General features: G+C 44.9%; 1 protein-coding gene across 1 annotated transcript in view; it reads right to left on the reverse strand.

The window, feature by feature from the left end:
- The window catches only part of ABCC12 (ATP binding cassette subfamily C member 12), a 60,781-nt gene extending 52,789 nt beyond the window's left edge, over positions 1–7,992 (reverse strand). The window contains exons 1-3 of the mRNA XM_052656207.1: positions 7,874–7,992; positions 3,476–3,631; positions 86–233 (exon numbers count right to left, since the gene is read on the reverse strand). Coding sequence (XP_052512167.1) covers positions 86–233; positions 3,476–3,631; positions 7,874–7,992 — 423 coding nt within the window. The remainder of the gene's footprint in view (positions 1–85; positions 234–3,475; positions 3,632–7,873) is intronic.
- Between the last annotated feature and the right edge of the window lie 5,056 nt (positions 7,993–13,048).

Below are 13,048 nucleotides of genomic sequence, written 5' to 3' on the forward strand. Positions count from 1 at the left end.
CAGCTCATAGAGAAAGTAACTAATAACCTTCTTTGCCAGTCTGGGGACCTGGGAGACAAGGGCAGGGAAGGCCCACTGCACTCACCGGCCCTATGGCTGCCATGACAATGCACAGGATGTTGGCCACGAAATCCATCAAAACACGCGTCCTCTGGAATTTCCAGACCACTCGGCCCAGAGAGGCTTTCTCGGGACCCATCCTCTCTACCTCTTCATCCCAAAGGATTCGAAATCTGTGACAAAAGAACAGGAAGAAAGACAGGGACTTACATTCCTTCCCACTTGCTGTTGAAAGCTATGCTGATGGATAAAACAGTGCAAGGATCCACAACCCACATCCCTGGCAGTGGCAGCTTCAGAACAGCATTAGTTCTGTCACCTTTTACAGCAGGGGTCCCCAACCCCTGGGCCACGAACTATACCCGTCTGTGGCCCGCTAGGAACTGGGCTGCACAGCGGGAGGTGAGCAGCGGGTTTCATCTGTATTTACAACTGTTCCCCATCACTCAGTTACTGCCTGAACTTTGCCTCCTGTCGGATCAGTGATGGCACTGGATTCTCATAGGAGCATGAACCCTACTGTGAACTGCCATGCCAGGGATCTAGGTTACACACTTCTCATGAGAACCTGATGCCTGATGATCTGAGGTGGAGCTGAGGTGGTGACACTAGCACTGGGGAGTGGCTGCAAATACAGATTATCATTAGCAGAGAGATTTGACTGCAGCTGCTGCTCCTAAGTCACTTCAGTCGTGTCCGACTCTGTGCGACCCCATAGACAGCAGCCCACCAGGCTCCCCCGTCCCTGGGATTCTCCAGGCAAGAACACTGGAGTGGGTTGCCATTTCCTTCTCCAATGCACGAAAGTGAAAAGTCAAAGTGAAGTCGCTCAGTCATGTCCGACTCTAGCGACCCCATGGACTGCAGCCTACCAGGCTCCTCTGTCCATGGGATTTTCCAGGCAGAAGTACTGGAGTGGGGTGCCATTGCCTTCTCCGGATTTGACTGCAGAGACCACAACAAATCAACTGTTTCCAGACTCATATCAAAACCCTATCAGTGAGTGGCAAGGGACAATTAAGCTGCATCTGGTGGGCTCCTGGGGTCGTGAAGAGTTGGACACAACTGAGAGACTGAACTGAACTGAACTGGTGGGCTCCTACTGATTCTGCATTAAGGTGAGTTCTATAATTATCTAATTATATACCACAATGTAGTAATAATACAAATAAAGTTCACAATAAATGTAACATGCTTATTATATGTAATACGAAATCAATAATATGTAACATGAAACCAATCCCCTCATCCCTGATCCATGGAAAAACTGTCTTCCACAAAACTGGTCCTTGATGCCAAAATGACTGGGGACCACTGTTTCACAGGGTGGGTGGGACATGGGACTGGCAGTGGCCAGAGCCCTGACACAGAACAAGCTGGGATCTGGCATTTGGGCTCTTTCCAGGCCCTGATTTCCTCCTCCTGCCTGTCCCTGGCACAATACCAGTTGTGACAGAAACACAGAGGCAATAGAGAAATCAGGAAGAAAATTTCCAGTGCCAGGAGGAGTTTGTCCATGTCAAAAATCAGAACAGAGGCCAGTGTGCCAGGCATGTAGGGGCACAGGGAGGCAAAGCAAGGCCAGATCTCATGGGACTTCATGGTCCTCAGGAAGGAGATTAGATTTCATTCCAAGTACAAAGGAAGCCATCGCAGGTTTTCAAGCTGATGTGACAGGATTGCTTTACATATCTAAGAGAACATCTGGCTGCTGTGAGAATGGTGGGTTATGAGGGTGGGGAGCAGGCAGACCACCATGGAAGCACATGGGCATCCAGGTGGGAGGTGGCCGAGAATTTACAGAAAGGTAGACAGGGGAGACATTGGGACTTGCAGATGAATTAGATGCGGGAGAAAAGGGGAACTGTGGGAATGGAGTTGACAGAGATGGAGAAAGGGAATATCATCAGGTAGGGCTGAGGATCAAGAACATAGCTTTTGATGTAGGATACTTGTGAATCATCCAAGTCCTGTTGGATGGTGGGTGTATGGACTCAGAGTCCGGAAGAGAGGCATGGACTGAAGATCACGTGTTATTAAGGTTGTCAATCATGTGTTTGGAAAAGGATCTAAGCTGATGTTGGGTAGAAGGAAGGCAACATTAAAAAGAGAGAGGGGTAGAAGGAAAACCTGGTACTCCTCAGACACTGGTGCAGCCCATTTCTCTCTGCTCCCTGGACTGTAGGTTTCGGAAACCACCACTGACTGAGATTTCTTCGAGACACGGATAAGGGGATGTGAAGGCACAATTGTAGGAGCATGATTGGAACTCACAGCCCTTCAAGCATATAGACCAAAAATAAGGAGAATTCCAAAAGAAACAAATGCAGAGAGACGACTCTGAGAGCTTCCCCACTGCTTAAAACAATGCAGCCATTAGCAAGAATGAAGGAACTGGGCTGCACAGCAGGAGGTTTTCGTGCTGTGGAAAAATACAAACTCTTAACTGAAAATAGCAAAATGGTTAACCATGAAATAGTATGCTTCAGTTTTTCTTCAAAGGGAAAAAAGATGACCTGTAAGTAGGAAAGAAGAAGAGGTATTGATCTGCAGAAGACGGTAGCACAGGGTGTGTTTAATCAGAGTAGAAAAATTCCAGACAGATGCAAACCAGCATTTAACACTGTTGACCTCTGGGGAGTCGGGTGGGCGTGTGGTGGGGGCACTTCCACTGCTTAAATTTCTGTTGCTTTAACATTTCTGTAATGAATCTGAATTAGGTTGAACCACTGAAATGTATGTTTTGGCAAGTCAAAATTATCAAATATTTCATTTGGTTCAAGCAAAACGTATTTTGTAATATGAAAGTCTATGATGTTCTGTAATAACCTAAACTGGAAAAGAATTTGAAAAACAATAGATACATGTGTGTGTATGTGAATCACTTTGCTGTAACATCTGGAACTAATGCAACATTGTTAATCAAGTATACTCCAATATAAAATTAAAAAAAAAAACTTTTAAGTCCAATGACAACTTTTAAAGTGAAACAAAACACCGTGCCTGGCCCGGCAGGCAGCAGCGCAGGTGGAGTCCAGCCAGCACAGAGCAAAGTGAGATTCCAGACACTCCTGTCCTGATGCAGTGATCCTACAAACCAGCTGACAGCTGCGCCCGCGTGGTCCTGAACCCTCAAGCCCTCAAGAAGCTCTTTCTCCCACCAACTCTCCCCAGTATTCACCTCCCCGGAGACTAGGCCAGGAACCAATGAAAAGTGTGATTTTGCCAGTCAAACTGTGAAATATTAGCCCAGTCAGCCCAGCCCACATCTCAGGGAGGAGCCAGGGAGAGTGACCACCAAGACTGGTGGGTGTAGATTTCCCCATGGGAAAACGGGAGCACCTAAAAGGGCTCAAAAGTCCCTTCCCAAGGTGGGCTCCTCTCTAGACAAAACAGACCGTACAAACCCTCATACCTTTTGGCATTGGTGTCGGATGAGTCATACAGTGACAGCGGGGGCAGGGTGTCCACAGTCAGTGTGTGCTGGTAGCCTCGTACCATCACGGGTGTGAGCCAGGAGAATGTAGCAAACGAGAGGAGCCCTGCGTCATCCACAGGGTTGGGCGCCAACCTGAAACAGGCAAAATGCTCGGTGTCCCAGGGTGTTGGGGTCCTTGCCTTGAGTTCCTGGCTAGAATTCTAAACTACAGTGATAACCATAGCCACTCTCAGGTGGTGACTCACATCACAGCCCTGTGAGCAGCCGTGTGCTGGGCCAGCCCTTGCTAGCTTGTAAGAGCTGATTTTTAGGAATTCTGCAAGTCAATTCTTAAACATAGCCAGTATTAAAATTGAATTACATAAATGTAAGTAAATTATCTTAGAGACAAATGCAATCAATACACAAAACTCATAGCTTCCTAGATTATTTTACTGGATTTTACTCATGGACGTGAATGTGAGTGAACTCCGGAAGTTGGTGATGGACAGGGAGGCCTGGCATGCTGCGATTCATGGGGTCGCAAAGAGTTGGACACGACTGAGCGACTGAACTGAACTGAACTGATTCTTTCAATTATTTAAGTCTATGACCTCTGTGGTGGAAATAGCACACATAATAGGACTCTGTTACCATGCATCCCTTTTCAACTTTGCCATCAGTGACAGCATATTGAAATAAGCCATGATGGGAGAATTTACACCATAAAAAATGAGAAGTGCTACAAACGAGGGAATTCTTTTAGTGAGCCAGTTGTTAAACATTTAGCAATGACCACCCCATGGGAAAGAGGGTACCTGCTTCATTTGCCGTGAGGAAATGGAGACCAGGTAGCTGGTCATCAGAGGAGTTGGGCACCTGGCTTTTGCTCTTGGGAGGATGGGGAGGGTCAGAGCAGGGTGTGGGGGTGACCCTGCCCAAGGAGGCAAGAGCTAAAGTCAAACTCATGGTTTATTGTGAGGATGGAATGGATTAATGTATGTAAGCTACTACACAATACTGGGCTCCCCTGGTGGCGCTAGTGGAAAAGAATCTCCCTGCCAGTGCAGGAGACGCAGGTTCAGTTCCTGGGTCGAGAAGATCCCCAGAGGAGGAAATGGCAATCCACTCCAGCATTCTTACCTGGGAAATTCCATGGACAGAGGAGCCTACAGAGCCTACAGAGGTGGGCTACAGTCCATGAGTAGGAAGAGCTGCACACAACTTAGCCACTAAACAACAACTACGATATAAATATTAGCTAGCAGATAAAGGAGGAGGACAGGGGAGGTAGAAGGAAGGGGAAAAGGAAAGCAATAAGGGAGGAGGAAGAGCTGTGTTTCTGCCCTTGAGGAATTAACCATACAAGATGGAATAAGAGTCAGAGACACAGGGTGTTACCTCCTAATTCCTGAGTGTTTGCGGTATTCCAGGCCCTGGAAGAGCTTTGTACTTGTAGCAGATGCTGTCAAGATGCTCTGAGTCACAGACTCTGTGTAGACTTTGTCACATTTACCTCCAATCTCAGCTGTGGAGGACAACGCTGTGCAGCCTGGGCTCTGCTGACAGTGTCCCCTCTCACAGGTGTGTTGTGCCTCTTTTCACTACCTTCAGGGTCTTCTCAGAGCATAAGTGTAGCCCAGAATTTCAGGGGGCTAATGACGGCTCAGACGGTAAAGAGTCTGCCTACAATGCGGGAGACCCGGGTTCAGTCCCTGGGCCGGGAAGATCCTCTGGAGAAGGCAATGGCAACCCACTCCAGTACTCTTGCCTGGAAAATCCCATGGACGGAGGAGCCTGGCAGGCTGCAGTCCATGGGGTCGCTAAGAGTCGGACACGACTGAGCAACTTCACTTTCACTTTCAATGCCCCCAGGAAGAAAACCTAACTAATGGAGTATAAGAGCCCACAGACAAATGCCCCCACCTCCCACCCTATGGGTAGAAAATTGCATACTTCTGGAGGGGGCCTAGTAGAATCCAGTCCCCATGTCTACAAGCGGTGACACTGACAACACACACGCTCTCCTTCCCTGCCGCACTCTCCCTAAATCTTTCCTGCTTGGTATCACCTCACAAGTAAGCTACCTGCACCCAAGCTTTTGACTCATGCTCTGCTTTTGGGAGAACCCAAGCTAAGATAGTATTCAGTTCAGTTCAGTCGCTCAGTCATGTCCGACTCTTTGCAACCCCATGAATCATAGCATGCCAGGCCTCCCTGTCCAACACCAACTCCTGGAGTTCACTCAAACTCACATCCATTGAGTCGGTGATGCCATCCAGCCATCTCATCCTCTGTCGTCCCCTTCTCCTCCTGCCCGCAATCCCCTCCAGCATCACAGTCTTTTCCAGTGAGTCAACTCTTCGCATGAGGTGGCCAAAGTATTGGAGTTTCAGCTTTAACATCAGTCCTTCCAATGAACACCCTAACTGATCTCCTTTAGAATGGACTGGTTGGATCTCCTTGCAGTCTAAGGGACTCTCAAGAGTCTTCTCCAACACCACAGTTCAAAAGCACCAATTCTTCGGCACTCAGCTTTCTTCACAGTCCAACTCTCACATCCATACATGACTACTGGAAAAACCATAGCCTTGACTAGACGGACCTTAGTTGGCAAAGTAATGTCTCTGCTTTTCAATATGCTGTCTAGGTTGGTCATAACTTTTCTTCCAAGGAGTAAGCATCTTTTAATTTCATGGCTCCAGTCACTATCTGCAGTGATTTTGGAGCCCCTCAAAAATGAAGTCTGACACTGTTTCCACTGTTTCTCCATCTATTTCCCATGAAGTGATGGGACCAGATGCCATGATCTTCATTTTCTGAATGTTGAGCTTTAAGCCAACTCATTAATAACATATTAATACTATGTGCCTGGTACACAGTAGATATTTCCCAAAGGGTAACGTTAATGCATCACATGATATAATCCTAACAACAGCCCAAGTATTTGGGTGATATTATGATCCCATTTCATAGACAGGAACATCAAGGCAAAAAGAGGTTATAGTACTTGTCCAGAGTCTTATAGCTAGTCAGTGGTGAAGCAGGAAATCAAGACCAACACTTGCTGACTCCCATCTTTCTCTTAAACACTATATCACACTGCCCCTCCACAAAATTGTGAACAGAGCCAAAACAGTGGGTAGTTAGAGCTCTCCTGCTTGGAACTAAAGATGGTAGCTCCACGCCGTGACCCTTCAACCTTCACCTCTCACCTTAGAGGGTTCACAGGTTTATCTTTGGTCTATGTATTCTGAAAGGAGAGCAGTGCTATGTCATCTCACCATGGAGATGTCGCTTGGCCTTCTGCTGCTCAGAGGACAGGTTATAGAGCACTTCTCATGTAGAAAAGGTGTGTGTGCTTGCGTGCATGTGCGTTCAGCCTCTCAGTCATGTCCGACTCTTTGTGACCTGATAGACTTTAGTCCCCGGGCTCCTCTGTCCATGGGATTCAAACCCTCATCTCCTGTGCTCCTGCACTGGCAAACAGACTCTTAACCACTGAGAAAAAGCAGCTTTTTAAAATATTATAGTTAATGTAATGTTAAGAATACACATATAGTAATATAACATCACATTATAGTTAAGGATGTGAGCTTGGAAATCAGACTTCCCGAGTTCCTATTCTGCAGTTTAACCCAATTCTCTCTCTCCATCTGTGTCCCACACCCTTGCAGCTTCTTCCTTCAAGATGTCAGATCTGTTTCTCCACACACCTTGGATCTGGGCTTACATGTGACTTGATTTGGCCAATAGAATGCAGTGAAAGAAATGGAGAACCTAGTGCCTGCTGGAAGTTCATAGTCCATGGGGCCCACCTTCCCCCAGCCCATCACCCCCAGAAGCACAGCCATCTTGCTGACCAGCAACGCATAAGAAAATCTGGTCAAGCCTAAAACAATCACCGTTTATTTAGCTCAAGTTGCTGAACCACCTATAAAATTTCAAGCTAAAGAAACGGTGATTGTTTTAGGCTACCAAGTGCAGAGGCAGTTTGTTACAAAGTAATATCTAGGTGATTAACTTCGTGCACATTATTCAACCTTTCTGTGCCTCTCTTATTCACACATCAGATAAATATAATCACAACACCTCCAGGGTGGTTGTGAGGAGTGAATGAGAAGATGTTTGTAAAGCACCCAAACAGGTCCTGGCACATGGCAAGCTCTCCTTAAACATTTGCTGTTGCCTCCTTTCCACCAAAGGAAAGGAGGATTCTTGAAGTGAATGGTCAATAAATTTTAAAAATGGATGGATGGATGGATGGAAGGCCAAAAGTACAAGCATACAGAGCCGCAACTTGGGGAGCAGGGGCAGTGTCCACTGTCCTGATGGGCTGGAAATGATTCCTGGAAGTTCTGCCCAGACCTCCCTTCAGTCCTCCTCCTGACTTACCTTGCATAGGGTCTCACGGGGATCATGGTCTTCAGGCTGGGGTCATATCTCTCTGTGAATGATCTCCGCTGGCCTCGCCGGTCCAGGTCAGAGATAAGGTAGGGGCCATCACCCACCATCTTGATGGCAGTCTAAAGCCCTGGGCTCCTGGTCTAGCGACCTTCACTCTGCAGCAGAAAGGTGAGGAGATGAGGACACTCTGAAATGGGGTTAGGCAGCCCCTACTCCACCCAGATCAGTGCCAGTCTGGTTTCAGCAATCAACCTTTCACATCATGGAGGAGAGTGCAGAAGCCCCATAATTCCCTCAACTCCACCAAGAGCCTTCCTTATTAGCAAAGACATTCTGTCCCTCTTTTTTCCCATTTTGGGCTGACTGGGAGAAAAGGCTATGACAAGTTTTCTACCAGGAGCCAGCCCATTGACCAAGCCTAAGTACCAGCCCAGCAGAAGAACCCAAGAAGGTGTGTTTGCTGCCTTACTGTGACCCAGATTGAAGTTTGTCACACATACAGACAGCCTTTTCTCCCTAATTCTTTCAGATACCCACATTCCTATGTCTCCAAACCCAAGGATCAGAGAACTTCAAAGAGACCACCTCTCAGGACCAGGCACATCTGATCAAGTCTGCATCCTTCCCCCCCACTTCTGTGACAACTGTCCCAAAGAGAAATCAAAAATTTAGGTTGAAAGGACACTTTGGGGAATGCCTGTCCAGTTCACAAACCAACAACCCCATTCACCAATCACCTAATCCTAAGTAATAGAGAACAATTCCTGAAGGTTTTCTATGCCTAGTTCAAACTCTTTCCTGGTACGTAGCTCTATTCTCACCCTAAAGTTCCATGACATTCTGCTCCTCATATTCTATCAATAAATTCTCTTTTTTAACCTAAATTATCCCAAGTTAGTTTCTGTCACTAGCAACTGGAAACCTCACCATTATAAATACATGAATTCACTGTGGAATTTTTCATGACTAGAGACATAAAATTAATCAATCCCCATTGAGGTTTTAATGGCTGATAGACATATGGCATTTCAGAGTTGGAAGCAACCTCAAATGCAATCTTTACAAGCTCCTCATTGTTCAGAAAAGTAAACAGAGGTCCAGAGAAGAGAAAGGATTTACTCAAGAGTATATTTAGTAGTGACATCAGATTCATGGCTAAGATATACCTCACTTATGCTTCTCTGCCTCCTGTCCAACAAAAGCAATTTGTAGGTGAATCCACAGGACTGACTCTGAGAAAACCTCAGAGTCCCTAGCAGGACTAACAGAAGGTGTTTCTCTCCCAAAGACAGTTAGTAAAGACTAGAAGAGATGACTACTACTTTAAATGCAAATGAGAAATTTATCAAAGAGATGAAATCATTAAAAAAAAAAAAGCATGCTGGATCTGAAAAATGCAACAAATAAAATGAAAATTGTAATAAAGAATATCAACAGCAAGAAAAACGGAAAAGTTGGAAGATAAGAACTTTGAAATTATCCAGACAGAGAACAACAAAGGAAAAAAGTGAAGAAAGCCCACATTATCTATGGAATACAACCAAAGGAAACAATATGCAAATTATTGGGGTTCCAGAAAAAGAGAGGAAGAAGGGGATAGAAATCTAATTTAAAGAAATAATGACTGAGAACTTCTCAAATTTGGTAGAGATTTTCATATCCCATTTCATGAAGTTAATAGGTCACCAAACAAACTGAACTCAATGAGATCCTCTCCAAGTCACATTTTAATAAAACTGTCAAAAATCAAACTACAAGAGAATCTAAAAAGCAGCAAGAGAAAAGAAGCTCATTACTTACAAACGAATTCCCATAAAGGTATTGGTAGATTTCTCAGCAGAAATCTCACAGGTCAGGAGAGAGTGGGCTGGTATATTCAAAAGAAAAAACTGCCAACCAAGAATACTGTATCTGACAAAGATACTATTCAGAAATAAAGGAGAGATAAATATTTTCCAGATAAAAGCTGAAGGCTTCATTACCTCTAAACCTACATTAAAGAAATGCTAAAATGAGTTCTTCAGGCTGAAATTTAGATCTCTGATCTGAAAACGTATGAAAATATACCACATATTGGTAAAGTAAGTATACAATCAAATTCAGAATGCCCTACTACTATAATATGTAGTGTGTTAGCCATGATGGGTGAAGCTGTCTTCCCTCCCTGCTGTTTACCTGGGGCCAAACTATGGTGGAGCTAGTGAAGATAATGGCAACCTCCTTCAAAAGGTCCCATGCATGTATTGCTACACTCAGTGCCCCCAACCCTGCAGCGGGCCACCATGGACCCATGCCTCCGCTGGAGACTCCTGGACACTCACAGGCAAGTCTGGGTCAGTCTCTTGTGGGTTCGCTGCTCCTTTCTCCCAGGTCCTGGTGCACAAGGTTCTGTTTCTGCCCCTCCAAGAGTCTGTTTCCCAGTCCTGTGTAAGTTCTGGCAGCTCTATGGTAGGGTTAATGGTGACCTCCTCTAAGGGGGCTTATGCCATACCCAGGTCTGCTGCACCCAGAGACCCTGTCCCTGGGGCAATCCACTGCTGACCTGTACCTCCACGGGAGACACTCAAACACAGTTCTGGCTCAGTCTCTGTGAGGTACTTGGGTCCTGGTGCACACAAAGTTTGTTTAAACCCTCTGAGCATTTCTGGTGGGAATAGGGTTTGATTCTAAATGTGAATTAGCCCCTTCTACCATCTTGCTGGGGCTTCTTCTTTGCCCCTTGGATGTGGGGTATCTCCTCATAGCCACTCCAGGGCCTACCCACTTACTGGGGTTTCTTTGACCTTGGACGTGGGGTATACCTTCACAGCTGCTCCAGCAAAGCACAGAATCCCTTGGAAGAAATGGAGTAACCATCATAGTCAACAAAAGAGTTTGAAATCCAGTACTTGGATGCAATCTCAAAAACGACAGAATGATCTCTGTTTCTAAGGCAAACCATTCAATATCATGGTAATCCAAGGCTATGCCCCTACCAGTAATGCTGAAGAAGCTGAAGCTGAATGGTTCTATGAAGACCTACAAGACCTTCTAGAACGAACATCCAAAACAGATGTCCTTTTCATTATAGGGGACTAGAATGCAAAAGTAGGAAGTCAAGAAACACCTGGAATAACAGGCAAATTTGACCTTGGAGTATAGAATGAAGCAGGGCAAAGGCTACTAGAGTTTTGCTAAGAGAACACACTGGTCACAGCAAACACCCTCTTCCAACAACACAAGAGAAGACTCTACACATGGACATCACCAGATGGTCAACACCAAAATCAGACTGATTATATTCTTTGCAGCCAAAGATGGAGAAGCTCTATACAGTCAGCAAAAACAAGACCGGGAGCTGACTGTGGCTCAGATCATGGACTCCTTATTGCCAAATTCAGACTTAAATTGAAGAAAGTAGGGAAAACCACTAGACCATTCAGGTATGACCTAAATCAAACCCCTTACGATTATACAGTAGAAGCGAGAAATAGATTTAAGGGACTAGATCTGATAGACAGAGTGCCTGATGAACTATGGACGGAGGTGCGTGACATTGTACAGAAGAGAGGGATCAGGATCATCTCCAAGAAAGAGAAATGCAAAAAGGCAAAATGGCTATCTGAGGAGGCCTTACAAATAGCTCTGAAAAGAAGAGAAGTGAAAAGCATAGGAGAAAAGGAAAGATATACCCATTTGAATGCAGAGTTCCAAAGAATAGCAAGGAGAGATAAGAAAGCCTTCCTCAGTGAGCAGTGCAAAGAAATAGAGGAAAGCTCTATTCCTGTATCTATTACATTTAACCTTTCTGTGCCTCACTTATTCACACATCAGATAAATATAATCACATCCAGGGTGGTTGTGAGGAGTGAATGAGATGTTTGTAAAGCACCCAAACATGTTCTGGCACATGGCAAGCTCTCCTTAAACATTTGCTTTTGCCTCACCATTTGGCTCCAGGTAAACAGCAGGGAGGGAAGACAGCTTCACCCATCATGGCTAACACATTACATATTATAGTAGTAGGACATTCTGAATTTGATTATATACTTACTTTACCAATATGCAGTATATTTTCATATGTTTTCAGATCAGAGATCTAAATTTCAGCCTGAAGAACTCATTTTAGCATTTCTTTAATGTAGGTTTAGAAGTAATGAAGCCTTCAGCTTTTATCTGGAAAATATTTATCTCTCCTTTATTTCTGAATAGTATCTTTGTCAGACACAGGAAAGAATGGTAAAGACTAGAGATCACCTCAAGAAAATTAGGGATACCAGGGGAACATTTCATGCAAAGATGGGCTCAAAAAAAGGACAGAAATGGTATGGATCTAACAGAAGCAGAAGATGTTAATAAGAGGTGGCAAGAATACACAGAAGAACTGTACAAAAAAGATCTTCACGACCCAGATAATCATGATGGTGTGATCACTCACCTACAGCCAGACATCTTGGAATGTGAAGTCAAATGAGCCTTAGGAACAAAGCTAGTGGAGGTGATGGAATTCCAATTGAACTATTTCAAATCCTGAAAGATGATGCTGAAAAGGTGCTGCACTCAATATGCCAGCAAATGTGGAAAACTCAGCAGTGGCCACAGGACTGGAAAAGGCCAGTTTTCATTCCAATCCCAAAGAAAGGCAATGCCAAAAATGCTCAAACTACCACACCATGGCACCCATTTCACATGCTAATAATAATGCTCAAAATTCTCCAAGCCAGGCTTCAGCAATACATGAACTGTGAACTTCCAGATGTTCAAGCTGGTTTTAGAAAAGGCAGAGGAACCAGATATAAAATTGCCAATAGACTCTGGATCATCAAAAAGGCAAGAAAGTTTCAGAAAAACATCTATTTCTGCTTTATTGACTATGCCAAAGCCTTTGACTGTGCGGATCACAATAAACTGTGAAAAATTCCGAAATAGATGGGAATACCAGACCACCCAACCTGCCTCTTGAGAAACCTGAATGCAGGTCAGGAAGCAACAGTTAGAACTGGACATGGAACAACAGACTGGTTCCAAATAGGAAAAGGAGTACGTCAAGGCTGTATATTGTCACCCTGCTTATTTAATTTATAAGCAGAGTACATCATGAGAAATGCTGGGTTGGATGAAGCACAAGTTGGAATCAAGACTGCTGTGAGAAATATCAATAACCTCAGATATGCAGATGACACC

Source organism: Budorcas taxicolor, chromosome 18 (genome assembly GCF_023091745.1).
Source record: "Budorcas taxicolor isolate Tak-1 chromosome 18, Takin1.1, whole genome shotgun sequence".
Lineage (NCBI taxonomy): Eukaryota > Metazoa > Chordata > Mammalia > Artiodactyla > Bovidae > Budorcas > Budorcas taxicolor.